Source organism: Ambystoma mexicanum, chromosome 7q (assembly GCF_040938575.1).
Source record: "Ambystoma mexicanum isolate Mex_15411 chromosome 7q, UKY_AmexF1_1, whole genome shotgun sequence".
In the NCBI taxonomy this organism is placed as follows: domain Eukaryota; kingdom Metazoa; phylum Chordata; class Amphibia; order Caudata; family Ambystomatidae; genus Ambystoma; species Ambystoma mexicanum.
In genome coordinates this window covers 882,951,867-882,971,786 of record NC_090941.1, presented here as the reverse complement: position 1 = coordinate 882,971,786, position 19,920 = coordinate 882,951,867, and the positions used below count along the sequence as shown (strand labels likewise).

Here is a 19,920-nt window from a genome sequence, read left to right as displayed (position 1 = left end):
CCAGGCATTGCTCTAGTGGTATTAACTGGCCATCAATGGTAGCAGCTGCAAATGTGTGTCAGTACCTGGGCATATAATAATGCCTGACAAATGCCTAATACTTGGACACGCCAAAACTGTTGGCTTTGCTAATGCTTGTTTTAACTGGACTTCTGTGAAGGATACTCGTAGTGCTTAGAAATGGGGTGGCTGAATCTCAGAAGACTGCTTTGAAAATACAGACTCAAAGAATATGGCAAAATACTACTTTATTATCAATTCAGTAAAGTAGGGAAACCTGGCGAGCAAACAGTTTGTAGCTCATACACTCAACGCATTTCAATTATGCAAAAGGTTTTATACCTTGATGTACATCTGCTATGATGTCATCCTACGTGGCAAACAGTAAAAACCTACCAGGTAGGGGGATTGGTTAAGGGAACATATATACCTATAGTTTATATACGTGTTAGTATCCTCATTGGCTGCCCTTTATCAGGTAGGCATGCCTTTAACAACCTCTAACTACGTAAATACTGATAATAGCATAAGAGCAGCAGATAGGCTTCTGCAACAATGTATAGTCCACCATTTCATTGGCCCTCATAATTGGTTGGCTTGTTAGCAGCACGTAAGCAACAAAACCCAGGTGTAAAGGAATAATGTCAGACATCTGCCCTACTTGGCTAATTAGCCTACCAAGACTACTTCTCTGCAGTTGACTTTGCCGATTGTTCTCGTCCTTGGAGTTTTAAAGGAAGTGAAGGTACATTGCTATCTTGTATGAATAGGCCTGGTCTTCTGGTCCTGTACCACGTGTGAGGAGACCATGATTTTGTCCATTCTGTCCTTTTATTTAGTGCTTTTTGATTCAATTATATTGGGTGGCATTACTCACCTCGTCCTCTGGAGACTTGGTTGCTCCGTCTTGCATATGCTTTCTGCAACTTCGATTGCACAATATTTGGCACTCAGTTATTCACTCCTTTACTTAATCTAAGAGAAATATGTCCTGCGTGTGTAGCTTATCCTCTTTGACTCCTTTCGTGCCTTACAGTTGCTTCTTTCTGCAGCATCCTTGATTCTGAGCCAAGCAAACTCTGTTGTTCTTTCACAAATCTGTATTCCAGCGCCTGTCAGCTATACAGCCTTGCTTTCCCTTATCGAGGCTTACCGCTTACTAAAATACAATGCTGACGTCCATTTTCTCAACATGGCTGCTTTACCCGCGTTATATGTACTACTTGAGCAACCTTCTGTATTGTCTTAGCTATCTTGCGTTTCTGCGTATATACATCTACTGCATCTCTTGTTACTCATCTTCTAAGTGTATATGATTTTCTTCATATTTGCATATATTTTTACTTCGTCACTTTAGTCAGATCTTTGTTCTCTGGATATCCATGCATCCAGTTTACGGCACACATGTATCTTCTCTTCTTCATGACGTCACTTCACACCTGTCAGACTTTACTTATAGCTCTTCTATGTCTAGTGGTGTCTGCAGACTCATGTCTACTGCATCAGTTCGAGGATACATTCGATATGGTTGTCTTGGTACATAGCGTCTCTTGTACCTTCAATGTGGTATTGGGGGGAGGGTATGGGAGGAGGGAGGGAGAGAGAAAGAGAGAGAGAGAGAAAGAGACAGACACAGACACCCCGGGCACTAGGGGGTGAGACACCTTCTAGTTTCTCACATGACGCCGAAGACCGGTGAGTTGGCTGGAGGCTGACACTGACCCCGGGGCGCTCTGAAAAGGAAATTTGTGAATCTGTAATTTCAAATACAGAATAAGTAAAGAGACATTAAGGAGGCGGGCAGGGTGTAATTCCCCTTACAAGGGATACCGTTTGGGGGAAACCTACAACCCACATTGCCAACAGCCAAAAGGCTGTGAAGAGACATTAAAGAGGTGGAAAGGGCATACTTCCCCTTTCATGGGGATACCATTTGAGGGAAACCTACAAACCATATTGTTAGCAGCCGAATGGCTACCAAGAAGTAGAAGAGGAGCAATCTGAGGAAAAGCTTCCAATCTTGAATTTCCAGTTTGGGTAAAACTGGAACCCCCCCCCATTGCCAAAAGTCAGACTATAAGAAAAAGCAATCATTGTTCAGTTCTCACAGGAAATACTGCTGCGGGGAATCTTGGAACAAGCATTGCCACGGAAAGTGATTGTAGTTGTAGGAGTATTCTTCCTGGCAGGCAAGTACACCAGGAAAGCGACCATAGCAGTTAGTTCTGGAATGCGAGTATACCAGGAAAGAAGATCATGTAAAGAAGTCTGTGTGTGGCAAAAAGGTATGGTAGAAAATTTGTATTACCTCTATCAGCCTTTTTGATCAAATATGCCTCATCAAAAGTCATTGTTATGCTATCCTGTCAAAAGCGTTTCATTTGAAGAAATGGGGATATGCTGATAATTGATTGCCATCCTGAAGAGAACAATCATATTGGTTTATGAACTTTTGTTTTTGGAGAGACGTATTTGCCTCAATGAAAAGGGATACTGTGGAAATCAACAGTTGTTTTGGAGTTGTGAACCAATATTTGGGAAAGAGACATTTGCTTTATAAAGTGGAAGGATGTAGTAGATGGAAAATACTTTTCTATGCAACAGTGAACGGAACGTTGTTGAATCAGAACTTTGTTCAAGGTATTCCTGAATTGATCCAGGGTTAGGGAATCCAACCCTGGTCACAAAGAGTACTTTCCTAGACTTTTAAGTTCACCCTGTTATAGTGCTTTGTTAATTGACAACCGCCAAATCTTCCTTGTATATATTAGTGTGAGGGTCAAAGACTATTTGGACGCTAGGTCATTTTTCTTTAGCTTTAGTTTGCTAGGTAGGGACATCCTTGTTAGGTTGGGAAAAGACAGGCGTTTATCCTACCCTTTTTATTTTTTTTTACATAGCAAATTGTGAGAAAACTATACCTTTTTGTGTCCGTCTCGCATTTCTGACTCCTCACAGCAGGTAGAGATATTTTTCCCTCATTCGCAGTCAAGGTGAAGGATCTGAGTCTAGTTAAAGATCAGCACCTATAATATGTCAGAAAGCTAAGATGTTGCATTTCTGTCTCTTTGTAAAATGAAGTATATAAACCACTCTGCTTTGGGTATTCAACACTCTTGGGGTGCTTTTAAACATTTTGGGGATTTAGCAACCATATTACTAACAGTTATTCATTGCAAAGGCTTGCTTCTTGGTTATCATCAAACCTTTGTATTCTTGTTGAGCAAACATTTTATTATTTTCTGTGGTTGAATGTCTGAAAATATTCATAATACTAGTCTTCAATGACCTGCAGTCCTTAACATACCAGGCAACCCTCTTCACAGACCTCAAACCTATCTGAGAGCAAAGTCTGAATTTGAAGGGATATAAATTATCGGCTACAAGTGGGAAGGAACTCCAGGCCAATTCAGGAGAAATGGAAGTTGAACTGAGCACTATTTCTAATATTGTGAGAAGGGATCAATAAGTCGTAGAATATTCACTGCTCACAATAATATCAGCCCATCTTAACATGTCGGTCATGTGTGGCAGATGGAGCGGCACGATTATTTGATGACCGATGTAAAGACGTTCTCTTTTTAAGATCAGGAATAATGGATTGTTAGGCAAGATTGTATGAAGTACCCTTTGGGTGCACTACAATAACCCTGACCTCCTGGCAATAGGGACCCAACCTTTGGTATAAGTCTGAACTACAGAGGTTGGTAGTGTGGCTGAGCAGCTAGGTTTATCTCAAGAGGGGTCAATGTGAGCAGTAATGTTGTGACACCGAGTTTCACAGTACAGGTATTCAAATAAACACTTACGCTCAAGGTTTCTTGATAAAACAATTATTAATTTTAATTTATTTCACAGTCAGTTGTATAAGCCTTCTTCAGAAGCGAGCAATATAAATGTAACAATTTAAAATACACTTCAAACACACTCTTAGTTTCTCTAAATCAGATAATACCCATTTGGGATGGCACACACACTTCCTACACCCTCAGGTGACTTAAATAGCTAGCGCACTGTGGACATTGATTTATCACTGGTACATTTAGAGCAATACTGAGTTTGGTGCACAAGATAGAATAGTGGAATAAAACAAAGGTTGACAAATAATTCATAAACAGGTAAGTACTTTCAAAAACCTTCCAATGTTCAGTAAATTAACCCTCTCCAAAGTCAGAAAAAACACAGAGAATAAATCACATTAAAATTACATGAGCGATAAAAAGAGCTGGGGGTCTCTAAGGTACAAGGGAATTAGCACATTTCTGAGAATTCTCCTACCACCGCCCTCTCCCCCCACACCCCCAGACTAAGGGACAGGAGGATTTAATCCACTCGCCTTACTCCAGACCGTCATACTTTCTGGAGAGACCATCAACATTTTGGTGATTATATCCTGACCTATGTTCTATAGTAAAATCAAAACCTTGAAGGCTGATTGGCCATCTGAACAATTTAGGATTCTCCCCCTTAATTAACCATCTCAAGGGTTGGTGGTCTGTTTGAATTTGAATTACAAAAGTAGACCCATACAAGTATGGTCTAAACTTCTTCAAAGACCATACAATGGCAAAACATTCACGTTCAATGGTTGCCCATTTTGTTTTTCAGTCCTTCAGTGTCCTACTGATGAAGCAGATGGGGTGTTCCCTGCCTCTCTCATTCAGCTGACTCAGAACTGCACCTATACCTGTATTGGAAGCATCTGTTTGTACAATAAAGGATTGGCTGTAGTCAGGAGCTCTCAAGACTGGAGCTTGACAAAGGGCCTTCTTGAGTCCTTCAAATGCCTTGGTGCACTCCTCATTCCACCTGACCTTCTTGGGGAATTTGGGTGAGGAGATCACATTCAAGGGAGAAGCTATGGTCCCATAGTTCTCTATGAAGTTCCTATAGTAACCAGTGAGACCTAAAACGGCTCTCACCTGGGTTTGAGTCATAGGTGTGGCCCAGTCTTGTACAGGTTGTACTTTGCTAGGCAATGGCCTTATTTCACCTCCTCCTACCTCATGTCCAAGGTAGACCACCTGACTCTGACCAATTTGACACTTACTTGCCTTTATGGTCAGATGAGATCTGATCTGATTTAACGGAACCTTGCACTCCTTATTGGTCCAAAGTCAATCCATTTGTCCTGTAAGGCCCTCTGCCTTGTAGGTACCATTACTAGAACTAGCTGGTCTTGAGTAAATTCAACCATGTTGGCCTTCTGGCCATGCCAAAGTTTAATCAGAGCCTGACCTGCTTTTAAGTTATCAGAAGCTTCTGTAATCATGCATGTCATTCTCCTTCGGAGACCTAACACAAAGTCAGTGACTATCACTGGCTTGGGGGAAGGAGCACTATCCAACCCCTCCTTGATTAGGGCCAATGGACCTCTAACCGGATGACAATAGAGAAGCTCATAGGAGCTGAAGCCAACCCATTCTTGAGGGACTTCTCTTAAAGCAAAGAGAAGGCATGGCAGAAGAAGCTCGTACTTTCTTCGAAGGGGTTCTTGTAAAGCACCTATCATGCTCTTCATAGTTCTATTAAACCTCTCCACCGACCCATTGGTTTGGGGATGGTAGGCTGTTGAGAACTTGAAGGTCACTCCACATTTTTTTCCACATGGCTTTCATCTAGTGGGAAATAAAATTGGTCCCCCTGTCTGACTTAACCTCCTTCGGAAAACCTACCCTGGTAAAAATACCACGTAGGGACTTAGCCACTTGCTGAGCAGTAACCGTTCTCATAGGTATAGCGTCAGGATACCCAGTAGCATGGTCTACCACAACCAATACAAATCGGTTGCCTAAAGATGTGGGAATGTCTAGGGGACCACCAATGTCAATCTTTACCCTATCACAAGGAACTCCCACCACTGGGATAGGCACCACGGCTGCCGATTCATGGCTTCACTCTTGCCAGAATTCTGACAAATGTGACAGCTTCTACAGAATTTATCTACATCAGACCCCATTTTAGGCCAGTAGAAATAAAGAGACATCCTTTCCTTGGTCTTCTTAAAACTTATGTGACCAGCTAGAGGGATCCCATGGGCTAACTGTAGAAACTGGGGTCTCAACTTCTGAGGCACTACAATTATTCTGTAGTCCCCTGGGTAGACTCAGTAGGCTCATTGTAGAGGGGGCCATCCTCCCAGTACACCATGTGCTTCCTAGACTCTTGCCCTTCCAGCTGGGAAGCTGCCTGTTGGCGAAGTCCTTCAAGAATAGTACACTCTTTGACCTCTGCTGAGGTCTGCCCTACAGTGGCCACCTCCTGCAAGCAAAGTCTGCAGCTTAGGATCCAGATCTCCAACAGGGGAAGGTCTTCTTCCAGTTTTGTTTCACCAGTAAATGTTTCACCATCCTCTGGTTGGTCTTGCCAATCAGCCTCAGCTGGTGGAGGGGTCACAGGTGTGACCTTGGACTGTTCTCTCTGGGATGTCCTTGTTTAGTGCACAGGGGTGATACCTTTCTTTCTTCCTGAGACCTTGGGTTTCCCCTTTGTCTCCCTCTTCCTGCAAATAGAAGTTTGTTCTTCCTGTGGACTGGTTGTTATAGGTGCCTCCGTCACTACCCATTGAGAGTCTTCCAAAGTGAGATCTCTGGCCTTCCCAGTCTGCTTCTGCTTACTTTTTCTGGGAGGCATGGGGGTGCTTGATACAACTCCAAAAGTTTTTAAGTCATTCACCAACAGGATTCTCCAAGGCACCTCACTCTGAACACTGACAGATATTCTTACAGTCATATTGTTGCACTGGATGAGAGCTGGTATTATTGAAACCATCTGTAGAGAGCCTCCAGCAAGCTTAGTGGGACCTTTTGGGTGCCTTAGCAACATCCTCCGGTTTGATAAAAGGTGTAATCTATTACAGTAATGCTGGTCCCAGTGTCTATAATGGCAGGGGTTCCCTGTCCATTAACAAGTACAATATCCTTGTAATATTCTTTGCTGTTATCTGGAATAGAGTTATACACATCTACATTCTGCTGTTCCCACATACCCAGGGACACTAAAACACTGCCTGATACTCCAATGGGGTCTTCAGCCAATAGATGAAAGTTTCCACTTTCCACATGTACTTCTCCATCAGGGATGAAGGCTATGGAGGCAGTATGGACCCCTGAAGGTTTACCCTTACATCTGGGATCCCCATTCACATGGTCACTAGACCAACAAGCATAACATTTACCAAATGTTTCCTGGAATGGGGGTTTCTGCTGACCTCTCTCTGGTTTGGTACTAGAGGTTTCACTAGACTGACCTGGTCTCCCATACGGTTTACCCTTCTTATGTTTGTGGCTCTCTTTTGGGTGGTTGGATTTAGAATTCTCTTTGTCATCTTTCTTGTGCTGCTTCCCCTCATCATTTTTGTGAGTGGCCCCAGAAACCTTGTGAGTAGCCCTGTTGGCAACCCACAAGTCAGCAGCCTTTGTTAGCTTCTTGGGTTCAGTCTCTTGTGAGTCAGCCAAATACTGTCTCAGCTCAGGTGAGCAGGCATCAAAAGTAGATTCCAACAAAACCAGATTTCTCATTCCTTCAAAGGTAGTTACTCTGTAACCCATAACCCATCCATCTAAGTTTTTCAAACATTCACACGCCTAGGTAGCCCAAAGGGGTACCATTAGTCTTTTTGAGGGTCCTAAACCTCTTAAGGTACAGGGAAGGAGTTTTCCCAAATCTAGCTATCAAAGCTAGTTTCACATTTTCATACTCCAATCTTTCAAGTTCCCCCACCTGACAGCATCAGTTGCAACCTGTGGGAGCCTAGACAAAAGCCAAGGAATCAACTGAATCCCTGTGAGACCCTGAATCCCATGATTGTATTCAAAAGCAGTCAACCAATCCAAAATGTCAAGGAAATTCGCAACATACATCAAAGATACAAATGAATTCCTAATGAAACTGCAAGACATTCAATATAATGAAGGAACTGATGTTCTATTTACTGTGGACGTAACAAGCCTCTACACAAGCATTACACATCAAGGAGTTCTCGAAGCCATGGAATGGCTGCTACTTAATACATCAGAAGCATTCGCTTCTGATCGCCTTTTCGTCTTGAAATTATTAAAGATTGTGTTAAACAACAACTTTTTCATGTTTGAGAAAAGATATTTTGTTCAGATTTCCGGCACCTCAATGGGGGCATCAATGGCCCCGACTTATGCCAACACATATATGGCATACTTAGAGGAAAGAAATGTGATCAACAACAATGGATGGAATAAACAACTAAAACGTTTTGTGAGATACATTGATGATCTTTTTGGGATCTGGGAAGGTACACTAGAAGAACTCAAATAATTCTTTACATTCATGTATACAATGGCCCCCAGGATAAAATTTCCTTCAAACGTGAGCAAAACATCAATTGACTTCCTAGATGTAAGAGTATACAGCAGAAATGGGAACTTGCAAACGCCAATTTTCACTAAAGAAACAGATAGAAACAGTCTACTGCACGCAAAAAGTTTCCACCCAAGAAACACGATTTCAAGTATTCCATTGAGTCAATTTCTAAGATATCGCAGAATTATCTCAGGAAACTGACTAAACTAATAAGTCCCAAGTGTTAGCTAAGAAATTCGAGCAAAGAGGATATGACAGGACAACAGTGAACAAATGTGCAATCAACGCTACACAGATTCAAAGACAGGAAGCATTGAAACCTAAAGAAAAAAAGAAATCAGAAAATTTGGTGTTTGTGGCAACCTACTCCAATCAAAGCAAAATAATTAGAATATTGTGAAGAAACATTGGAAAATCCTGACATTGGACACGACTTTGGCAAAACTTTTCCCAACTCCGCCACTATTTGTATATAGCAAAAGTAGGTCAATAAGAGATAACTTGATCAAAGTGGACTTTTCAGCAAGAAGGTCTACAAATCAGAACTTTAAGGGGACCCTTCCATGCAATAATTGCAACAACTTTAATAACATGATAAAAGGAGAACACTTGAATCATCCCCACAGGGGATACAAGATGAAATTACGCCACACAACAACGTGTGACAGTAAGAACATCATCAATAGCATTAAATGTCCCTGTGGGATGTTCTATGTAGGGATGACAACAAGAAAAGCAAAGACACGTTGGTCTGAACATAAATCCAACATCAGGCTAAAAAAATGACCGCTCACCAGTAGCGCAACACTTCCTAAAATAATCTCATACAATTGTTATTTTGGAACAGGTAACACTGTCAAGAAGGGGAGGAAACATGGCAAAAACTTAACTACAACGTGAACTATACTGGATCGACAAATTAGAGGCCATGCACCCGAAAGGGATGAACGTTGATTGGGACATGAGTTGTCACTTATGAATCACTGCATATTGTTAACAGGAGACTTCCCGGCACAAATTTTCCTTTGGAATCTGGAAACTTCAAAATAGACCATCACACACAGAAGTTTTTGGGCAAGTAATAAATGTAACACCAACGAGCAACTTTCCGGACGGCTGATCATGTTGCAGAAAGATCAATATTTTTAAACTACGATTTAATCCTGCCAACAACTAAAAAACTAAATAAACACAAATAGAGAAATGTAACTTTTAAAATAGTGTTATTTCGATCCGTGGTTCCACATCACAGGCGGTAAAAAGTCAAAATCACGATAACCAATAGAGTCGCATCATTACGAGTGATGTTTCAAGATGGCGCTCTGCATAGACACCAAATACAACTGAGATGTCCATTACCCATCAACCCTCACTGTTTCCCTGACAACCACATTAACGGACCGATACGAACAGTAGAACATTTGCGCTTTCATTTCGCGTGACACGAGGAAACTGTTCCTACTGATTGGGAGAATTACAAACTATCGTATTGGAATGAGCGGGTCCAGCAGGCATTAGAACGCCTACACGCCGACCGCGAGCGCGGTCAAGAGAAGTCCAGAAGCTGCAGTTTCACATCGTGCATCTTGAGCCACAAGTAAGTGAGCTAGAACAAACAGTGTGTGCCGCCACGACACGGCGAGTTAATTTTACAAATTATTTAATTATTTTCAGAACTCAATAACGGAGTAGTGCAAGTTGTAATTGGTTAAACCGCCAGTTGGAAAAGAAAGCCGTGGGGAGTATACGATGTTACAAGTGGAAGTTACAACTCTTAACCAACCATCACTGTAAAGACAGTGAGCAAAACTATATACTGTTGCAATATAGATGAATTAACCGTGGAGTGGGACCTCGCGCTTTTTCTGAGCGACTGTGTCCCACTCACAGTTTTTTTGACATACAGATTCATTACAAATGTGTGACACAAATATATCTCTTCATTAGGTATCAGCCTAACATACTGCTGTATTTTCGATGATCTAATAGGACATTAGATTCCACTGAATTCTTTCCAGGTATTATTTGATACCACAAGGGCACAGGTCAGTTCTTTGTTCTTAAATTCCGAATAGACATATGTGAAACCACACAGATGTTTTAAATTTTAGCATAAGTCTTATATTACTTTACTTTATTTTCACGAAAATCAAAGCTTGAAAATTGTACCTGAAGAATGGCTAGACCCGAAACGCGTTGTACAGATATTTTGTGACAAATTGAATCACATGCTTTTGACAATGGTAACAAAGTGAACTGTTATGTATTCAGACAATGACGATTAATTGTTGAAACTGTTTTACTTCCAAATACTTGAATGTATTAACCTTATTACTTTTTGAACACTTTCTGTTTTAATTTACAAGTGAACTTTTGAAGATATACATGCATAAATTACATTAGCTTTCTATCTCGAATTAAAGAGACAAATTATTTATTTTATTTTACGTGAATAATTTCTTGATTACAATTACTGACTGTGGTCAGACAAGAGTGTGCCCTGTGTTTTGTCCGCCAAGATATTGGTGGAGCATCCTCCTTTTTTCCACTTTGTTATGGTCTTGTAGCTAAGACCCACATAGGAGCACCTGAATAACATTATTTCTGAGTTAAAATTCCATTGAATTAATGATATTTAGCCAATTTGGAGTGCACCGCTAGACTGTATGTTCTAACAATATACATGTAACAATTAAAATACACTTCAAACACTCTTAGTTTCTCTAAATCAGAAGATCCTCATTGGAGATGGCACACAGACACTTCCTTACACACTCAGGTGACTTAAATAGCTAGGACACTGTGGACATTGATTTATCACTGGTACATTTAGAGCAATTGAGTTTGGTGCAAAAGATAGAATAGAGGAATAAAACAAAGGTTAAAAAATAATTCATAAATGGATAAGTACTTTCAAAAACCTTCCATTGTTCAGTAAGTTAACCCTTTCCTGGGGAAAAAGATAAAGCACAGTGTCAGAGGTAAGAAAAGTCACTGAGGGAGCCAGGACAGCGAAGTCAATTGCACAATGTCAAGGGGGACTGAAGATCTTCTTTGCAGGTAGGTAAAAAGTCTTTCACAATGTTTTTCGAAATGTTTGTAGAAAATGAGTACACTTGAAGGGCCACAAGCTGAGAGGCTTGTGACGGGCAAAGCTTTAGCAACTCTGCAAGGTAACCAAGACAGGTCTCAACTGAGAGCAAGTAAGGCTACAGAACAAGAGGTAAGTTCTGTTAGACTTTACAGTACCTCTGGTTAGAAGAAATGGTTCCAGCTGCTTCTGTTCCTGTACAGCTCAGCAGATCCTGTTGTTCCTGAGCCTCTGTCGTGGGGACAAGAGGGAGGACGTCTGGGGACGGTCAGCGGCAGCAATGGGCAATCTTCAATTCAGCAGTCCTTCTGTGTTTCAGCCCCTCACGACTCACAGCAAATAGCAACACTGCGGTTCTTGGATACCACTTCAGACTTTCTTTGCTTCTGCAATCCAGCACTCTGTTGAGGTGGCTCAGGCTTGGTCAGTCCTGCATTGGGGAATTCCAGAGGATCTTCCTAGCGCTCCGGTCCGACTTAAAAGCAAGGCACACAATCTGGTGTTCCTCTCCCTGGCACTTCGGTTCCTCCAGCAGCAGCAGCAGAAATACAACCAGCTTCAAGAGGATGTCCAGACAGGCTTACTTTGGAGTTGATTGGTCCCACCAACTCAAAGGGAGAAGTCGTCCTTGCAGGGCTTCTCTAGTTAAAACGAATTTGGAGCTTCAGCACAGCAGCAGGGCTTCACCGGGCAAACCAACGGTCCAGGATTTGCAGCAGGCGTCCCTTCTAAGTTCTTCTTCGGATTCCTTCGTCCAGTGGTCGACTCTCAATTCCAAGCCATAAAGCCTTGCCTTTTCTGCAGGTTTCTCCTATTCATTCCAGCCTAGCTGTCAATCGCACAGCAGGGTGGCTGTCCTTGCCGGACAGCCACCCGGCGAATCACCTTTGGGTGCATTCCCGTAACCAAGGGGATTAAGCACAGCAAGTTTCATGCACCTCCCTCACTCTGTCACTTCCTGCCCCTGCCAGAAATACTGGTGCCAGAGGCGGGCTTTACTCGTGAAGCCAAAGTCAAAATGAACAAAGAGACCAAACCTGGTTTGGCCCGCAGAGTAAAACTCAAGAAGGACCTTTACAACAAAAAATGGCAAAAAAAGACCAGGGCCATTTTGATGAAATGGGCACCCATGGGTGCTTTAGTGCAGCTGCGAATGCAGCCCGCGGTAAAAACACACAATGGTAATCAAAAGTAAACCACTGCCACCAGCCATTAATTGTAGAAAGGGTAAAATAAAAAGGTTACATGAGAAACTAGACAAATGGGATACTAAGTAACCCCTCCAGCACCCTATGGTAAGATAGTGGGTGCTGGATCTAGAAAGTTACAAAATGTAAGTAAAGTCAATTTCACTTTACTGCTCTTGGAAACAGTTTCAACAAGAGAAGGTATTTAAACCTTTGAGAAATCTAAGACTTCCCTGTGCCACTGTACTGAAGGTGCTGTGTGACACCATGTAAAGCTGATGCTATGGAGTTTGTTAGACACCAAAGTCAAAAGAAACACAGAGAATACATCACATTAAAATTACATGAGAGATAAAAAGTCCTAACGTCCAGCAAAAAGAGCTGGGGGTCTCTAAGGTAGAAAGGAATTAGCACATTTTTGAGAATTCCCCCTAACATGGATCATGATCACATTCTGCCCATAGATTATCTAGAGATTTGGCACAATTCCAATTTGCAGTGTTAGTCAAAATGTTATCGATATGTTTAGAGTAGCTTGGACCCCTGTATGGTGATTGGGCTGGTAGAAACACCCTGAAAACCATCCAGTACGAAAGTGGAGCCATCTGTATATTAAAGCTATGTAAATCGTGAATATCCAAGCAACTATCCTCTTCTGCGAGTTCATCAGCTATAATGCCTTGTATATTACAATCCCCCATAATCCATCTAGATCTACTCTCTCTGTCCTCCTATTTTGTCAGCAAGAGTCAAAAAGAATGTGATTTCAATTTTCTATATGTCACTTTTTCCTTTACATCTATTGTACACAATCGCAATAACAATATATGTTCCTTCCATTATATTAGACAGCCACAGTAGTGGCCGTGTAGTTATGGTTAAGTTGCTGTTTCCTTAGGAAGAGCACTTTTTGGGTGGCTTATAACTCCGTACCCCCTGGACGAATCCTCACCAAACTTTGCAAAAAATGTATATGGCCCACTCTGAATTGTTTTGCAAAGTTTGGTGAGGTTTGGTCCGGGGGGGGCAAAGTTATAGGGGGGGCCCCAAAACTTCTGTTTTTTCCATAGACATAATGGGGAAAAATCTTTGCTCACGCCTACAGCCCAAACCGCTGGACGGATTTTCACCAAATTTGCAGCAGGAGCAGCGGCTTGGTCCCGAAAGAGTGCTTTTGTTAATTTGGTGTAAATCCATCGATTAGTTTTTTTTTTTTTTTAAATGACCCAAACGTATGGCAAATAAATTAGTGATGTCCGCTCTGAGGACACACTTCCCTGTTTGCTCCGCGGACAGGACACGGATTGGCCAAACAGCGTGCATTATGTCCGCGGACATGTGACATGCTCTACGATTGGCTGGGGTGAAGCGTGAAGTGCATCAAATTTTTGGAGACGCCCGCCATCTTGGATTCTCGTCCGGTGTCCGCGGACATCGCGGTAAAACATATTAAAAAACACAACATTGCACTCGTCAAACTTATCAAATAATGTTTGGGGAGGTGAGCGGTGATGAGGATGGGATGGAATATGGCTGCAAGAAGCAAAAAAACATGTTAACTAAAAAACATCTGAACACGAAGAAAGCACGTAGCGGTGTAGACCACGCTCATGCAGTAAAGCACATGCGCACAACTACTTCACCCGCTTTTGACGTATACCGCACCACTCAAAACATGCAGACACTTTCTTTCCTTTTTCAAACTCGCACGCGCGCCTCATCCGAACACGGACACGCGTTGACGAAAACACGCAGAAATGACCGCGCACAGGAGTTAACGTAAAACACATAGCAGTGAAGACTGCGCACAAGCATTGTAGAAAACACGTAGCTGCAAAGACTGCACACACGCGATGTAGATAACGTGTAGCTGCGAAGACCATGCCCACGCGCTGTAGATAACACGCAGCTGAGAAGACCATGCACACGCGTTGAAGGAAGCACATAGCAGTGTATCTTTTTCAAACTAGAACTCGCGCTCTTAACAGATGAATCCGAGCTCACACGTGCCTTATGCGAACACGCAAACCCGTTGAAGAAAAACACGCCGAAATGAGATGAATCCAAGCTCACACGCGCCTCATCCGCACACGCGCTGTTGAAAACACGTAGCTGCGAAGACCGCTCACATGCGCTGTAGAAAACACATAGCTGCAAAGACTGCACACACGCGATTTAAATAACATGTAGCTGAGAAGACCACACACACACGCGTTGAATGAAGCACACGCGTCGAAGGAAGCACGCAGCAGTGTATCTTTTTCAAACTCTCACGCGCGCTCTTAACAGATGAATCTGAGCTCACACGCGCCTCATCCCAACACGCACACGTGCTGTATAAAACACATAGATGTGAAGACCGCTCACACGTGCTGTAGATGACATGTAGCTGCGAAGAGCACACACACGCGTTGTAGAAAACACGTAGCTGCAAAGACCGCACACATTCGCTGTAGATAACACATAGCTGAGAAGCCTGCGCACACGTGTTGAATGAAGCACGTATCAGTGTTTCTTTTTCAAACTCGTACACACGCTCTAAACAGTTGAATCCGAGCTCACACGTGCCTCATCCAAACACGTACATGCGTTGAAGAAAAACACGCAGAAATGATGACCGCACACAGGCATTAACGGAAAACACGTAGCAGTGAAAACTACGCACACGTGTTGTGAAGTGAAGAGGGGCCCTGTATGGAACCCTGCCTTCCCTTTCCATGGTGGCCACCTTGGTGCAGGATTTTCCTTCCTACACCAGGACGCTGCAGGCGTACCGGTGTGGGAAGAAAAACTTTTTTTTTTTTTTTTTTTTTTTTTTTTGCACCCCGGGTTCCCGATTTGGAAACCTAGGGTGCTAATGCCTTCATCCAGTTAAAAGGACGTTATGGTTAAGTTGCACTAATAAAAACCTATGAAATTTAGTCAAAAACCTTTGTTAAAGGGACATTATGGTTAAGTTGCGCTACTAAAAACCTATGAAATTCAGTAAAAAAACATTGTTAAACGGACGTTATGGTTCCAAGTAAAACCGAAAAACCCCTAATATTCGACAGTTATGGTAAGCTAAGCAACCATAACTCGCGTCACCACCATGCACTGCTAAGACTAACACCCAGGACATCAAAGATGACATCACAACGTCCCTTTAACAAAGTTTTTTTACCGAATCGTCTATATAAATAAAATAGAAAATTGGTTAGTTTGTTTGTTCCTTGTACAATTCTACACCGTTCCCCAATGTGCATCAATTTTTGCATTGTTGCCTGTGAGGACCCTCCAGACGTCACTGGCTACATTACACACATGCAACAGTTGCTTGGAATTCGCAACACATCAAGATGGGTGTAATTTTACGCATCTCAATGCGAGGAACAAAACTTGATGTTCCCTGTGGGATCTCAAAAACCACGTTTCAAGGCCCTACAATGCAGATATAGCCCAAGATATTTGTACCACACCAAACATAATCAGTGAAACATCAATGTGGTCGTAGAAGGACCAGACAAAGCTCATTTTAAGCATCTTGACACAAGGAGCAAAGCGCCAAGGTTCCAATGGGACCTTTTAAAACAATGTTTCTAGGCACTAAGATCAAACTTTTCTGAGATAATTGCAGCGCAATGCACTGCACCGTGCCAGGGTGAGGCGATCGGTGTGTAGAGGGCACAGAGTACCAGTATGCTGCAGCACGCCAACTCTTGCCTCACTTCCATATCTGCTCCATAGTATGTAAGCTAGCAACACAGGCCCATTCTCAGTGCAGTTTACTTCAGACTACAAAGCACATCAAATGATAAACGACTTGGAACAGGGACCTACAGGATCATTGATTTTCAACAATTAATGACATTGTTATCATGTCGGTCTACATAACCTGTGCAGAGTATGGGTACTTTTTGCTAGTATCCTATAATTCCGCTATAGCATTTGCTCCCTCCGTGTCATGATCAAGTACTGCCTCAGGGCCTAAACAAATAGAAAAGCAATCTTTTGAAAAACCTGTAATGACTCTTCAAAGTTTCTTGCACACGTTATTGGACAGTTGCTCTTCGTGAAAGTATCATACAAATGTAATTTAAACAGGGGAAATGGGAGTCTGTGATGTACTTAATTTCTTGGTTTTTTTAAGCATTGTGTTGTCTTATTTCCACTAGATTTTCAACACATCCTTACATGAGCCCATCCCGCCAGGATACGAATATGTTTCAAATGTTGTACCACCCTTCAATGCCTACTCAGCCCAGGGAGAGCCAGAGGTAAGAAACCATGCAAGTGACACTCCAAGGGATTTTACTTAACACACACACACAGTATTTGGGGGATTGTTTATAATAAAGGCAGTAGTTTCTGAAAGACATTGATAATGTGTGTTTTCTTTGTGTAATGTCGAGTGTCTTCATGGTTGCACATGTAAATCAGTGCCATGTTAGTTTGTATGCAGATAAGACTGTGCCCATTTTGGTATTAAATCAAGTCCTATCCAAGACCTATTGTACTGATCTAAAACGACTCTTAAAGTATCATTATAACGCCAAAAAGAAGGCACTGTGTTTACATGATCATTTGTGGATGAACTGTACAGGAACGGTAAAATGCTCTCTTTGACTCAAATGTGTTGTTCTCCTGGACAGCATTCCCAAATAAATCCATTCTTGTTCCACTGCAAGTTTTCTCCCTTGATGCCGGAGACTTAATGTAGGGGCCAAATACCCTCTCTTCTTTTTCCAACAGTGACTGCATTGGATCCACGATTCGTCTTTATAAATGACGACTTGTCCTTTCAAGGGGACCGTTTTCGACTTTTTTACTGTGCATTTTAAAATGGGTCCATTCAAAGCAATCAGAAATATCAAGATCATTAGAGAAATACTAAGGATATAGGAAAAAGGGGTGGACATTAGTGTTGTCTCCACTAATTTAAATTAAAGAATTTTAACTCTAGACTCCACTGTTAAAAAAAAAATAAAAAAAAAATAAATAAAAAAAAAAGTCAGCTGGAAAGAAAGATGCTGGCCGGTCCAGCCCCATGATGAGTAAACTCTTTATTCTGTTTAAACCTCAACCTAATAAAAATTGAGTTTTCTTTGTAGCACGCTTAATACCAAAGAGGTTTCTAAGCGCGGACCTACCTCAATCAAACCTACCTAAAACTCAACCAAATAATAGAATATCTATTGCCTAGCACCGAAATAGAAACCCCAGCTGCCCTCATGATGAAGAGAATTGTCTTTTCTTGGCTCTTTAAAACCTAACTCATGAAGTATTTTCGCAGCAGGATCTTGGAATCGTAAGACACGCCTGGCATTTACACACAATCGTGAATGAATATCTGTATACTATAGGAAAACATGTTGGCTTACAGATGAGCATTTTTACATTTACACAACGGTTGGTGTGGTTGTGTGTGCTGAATAGTTTTTGAAGCAGCTTGTGTTTTTCCATAGTAATACATTAAACTGTGTGTTGTGTTTCAAAATTAAGGTTAGCAGGGCTATTCTCTAACCATCTTCAATCTACTCTTCTCTCTCCACTCACCACTTTGTAATGAGTCCTGCATGAAGATATACATTGATTTGACCGGAAGAAAGCAGCAGAGCAGGGCTTTGTGTGTATGCAGATTGAAGCTGGCTGATTTCTAGAGCATGCGTATTAGATGCTGATTAGATAATTTAAAACACAAATAAAGCAAAATACTAATAAAACGGGGAGAGTGACATTCTTTCAGATTGTATTAAGTGCAAGCATTGGGGATATTCTTTGACATGCCATTGGCCGTGATAAATATTGGAAAAGCCAGGAGTTCAACCGTTGAAAATGAAAAGGGTATGTCATATTTGTCCAGAGAGGGCTTTATACAAAATCTTAACCTCTTCATCTATAAAGCTAGTCCTAGTGGCTTTGCCAGTGCTTGCTTAACCCTACATTTTTCCTGGTTTGGTATTTTGTACGCAATAGTGTTTCCTTTTATCAAATCGCCATGCTTTTGTTTTGAACGTTTACCTTTGCATCTAGCAATTCAAGCTTTCTTCACCATAAATTATTATAGCAAGCCGCGTCATAAATTCTGTCAATTATATAAAATACTTTATTAGCTAAGGAGTGTACATCTATTTTGTGATACATTGTTTTTGCCATTTATAATGTTGTTCTTTAATATTAATATATGCTTCTTGTGCCAACGCTTGAATCCAGGAGGTTAACATTTGTTTTATAATACAGCCTGAAGAATGCTGCTCACGTCTGCCAGAAAAAGAGTTCCCTTATGTGCAAAAACAGGCATTGACAAAGTCAGTAGTTTTGGCTTTGCACAGGCATTTCCATCATAAGATAAAATACGCAAACCATTCAGAAGTTTTTCACATTGTATGCAAAGGTGCTTCCATCATTTGAATTGCCATCAAAAGCCAAGTGCTCACACTATTGCCGGGTTTGAATATCAAATGTCCAGGTGGTCGCACCTTTGGTCAATAATGACATTAAAACCCAATATACTCACAATACTGCCATAGACGATGCACCAGCTTTACACTTAATCCCCCACCACTCTCGTATATCATGATTTGAAATCATGTGACCAGCCACTCCGAGAGGTATGCCCAGTAAGCACATCATGGCCCTTACCCTTTATGCTCATGTGGTGATGTCCCCTACCTGAGCCTTTGCGTATGTGGGGGATGGCCGTGGGGGACTGGCTGCCACCACATACTCTGTGGTGGGGGGTTTTGCTGTGATACGGAGAGGACCTCTTAGTCACCCCACAACAGCCAGGTCAGGAGGAAGAGGCATATGACATTCGTGCCAACTGTTTTGGATTGACCTTGTACTGCTGCTATTGCGTTTTTACTCCCTGTTGCCTTTTCATAGTTGATTGACTTTTTATTTTGTTTTGAATACGTGAAAACGTATCTTCTTAACTTGATTAAACTGCGATTTGAATCCGAGTATTCTGTTTACTCTGCACGCACCACTCGCTCCAAACTACATTACCCATAAGGAGCTGTAGTTGCAGCGCTCATTTCCCTTCAAAGCGAAGGCGCTGGTGCGGGCGGGTCAAGCTAGTCTGTGCTAGTTCATGGGCGGCGGCCCGAAGGCAGCTCGATCCCCTTCTCCTTCTCCATTATGGGGTTGACGGAGGTCCTGGCTGCAATTGAGGCAGCCAGGAATATCTTTACCATACCTACGTCTCCTTCCTGATCATCAGTTGCGGTAAGTCCTGCTCCCATGTCTCTACTAGCCAAAAATGTCTCAACACAAACAGATTGTTCTGGAAGTAACTGAATAGCAGCACCCAAATCTTTGCACCTT

The 19,920-nt window shown here is 42.0% G+C and overlaps 1 protein-coding gene across 3 annotated transcripts in view; it reads left to right on the top strand.

Moving 5' to 3' along the window:
• LOC138527989 (glutamate carboxypeptidase 2-like) overlaps positions 1-19,920 on the top strand; it is an 898,418-nt gene that overhangs the window by 215,250 nt on the left and 663,248 nt on the right. For all 3 annotated transcript variants that reach the window (XM_069639404.1, XM_069639405.1, XM_069639406.1), the window contains exon 4: positions 16,770-16,871. In XM_069639404.1, the coding sequence (XP_069495505.1) occupies positions 16,770-16,871 (102 nt within the window). The remainder of the gene's footprint in view (positions 1-16,769; positions 16,872-19,920) is intronic.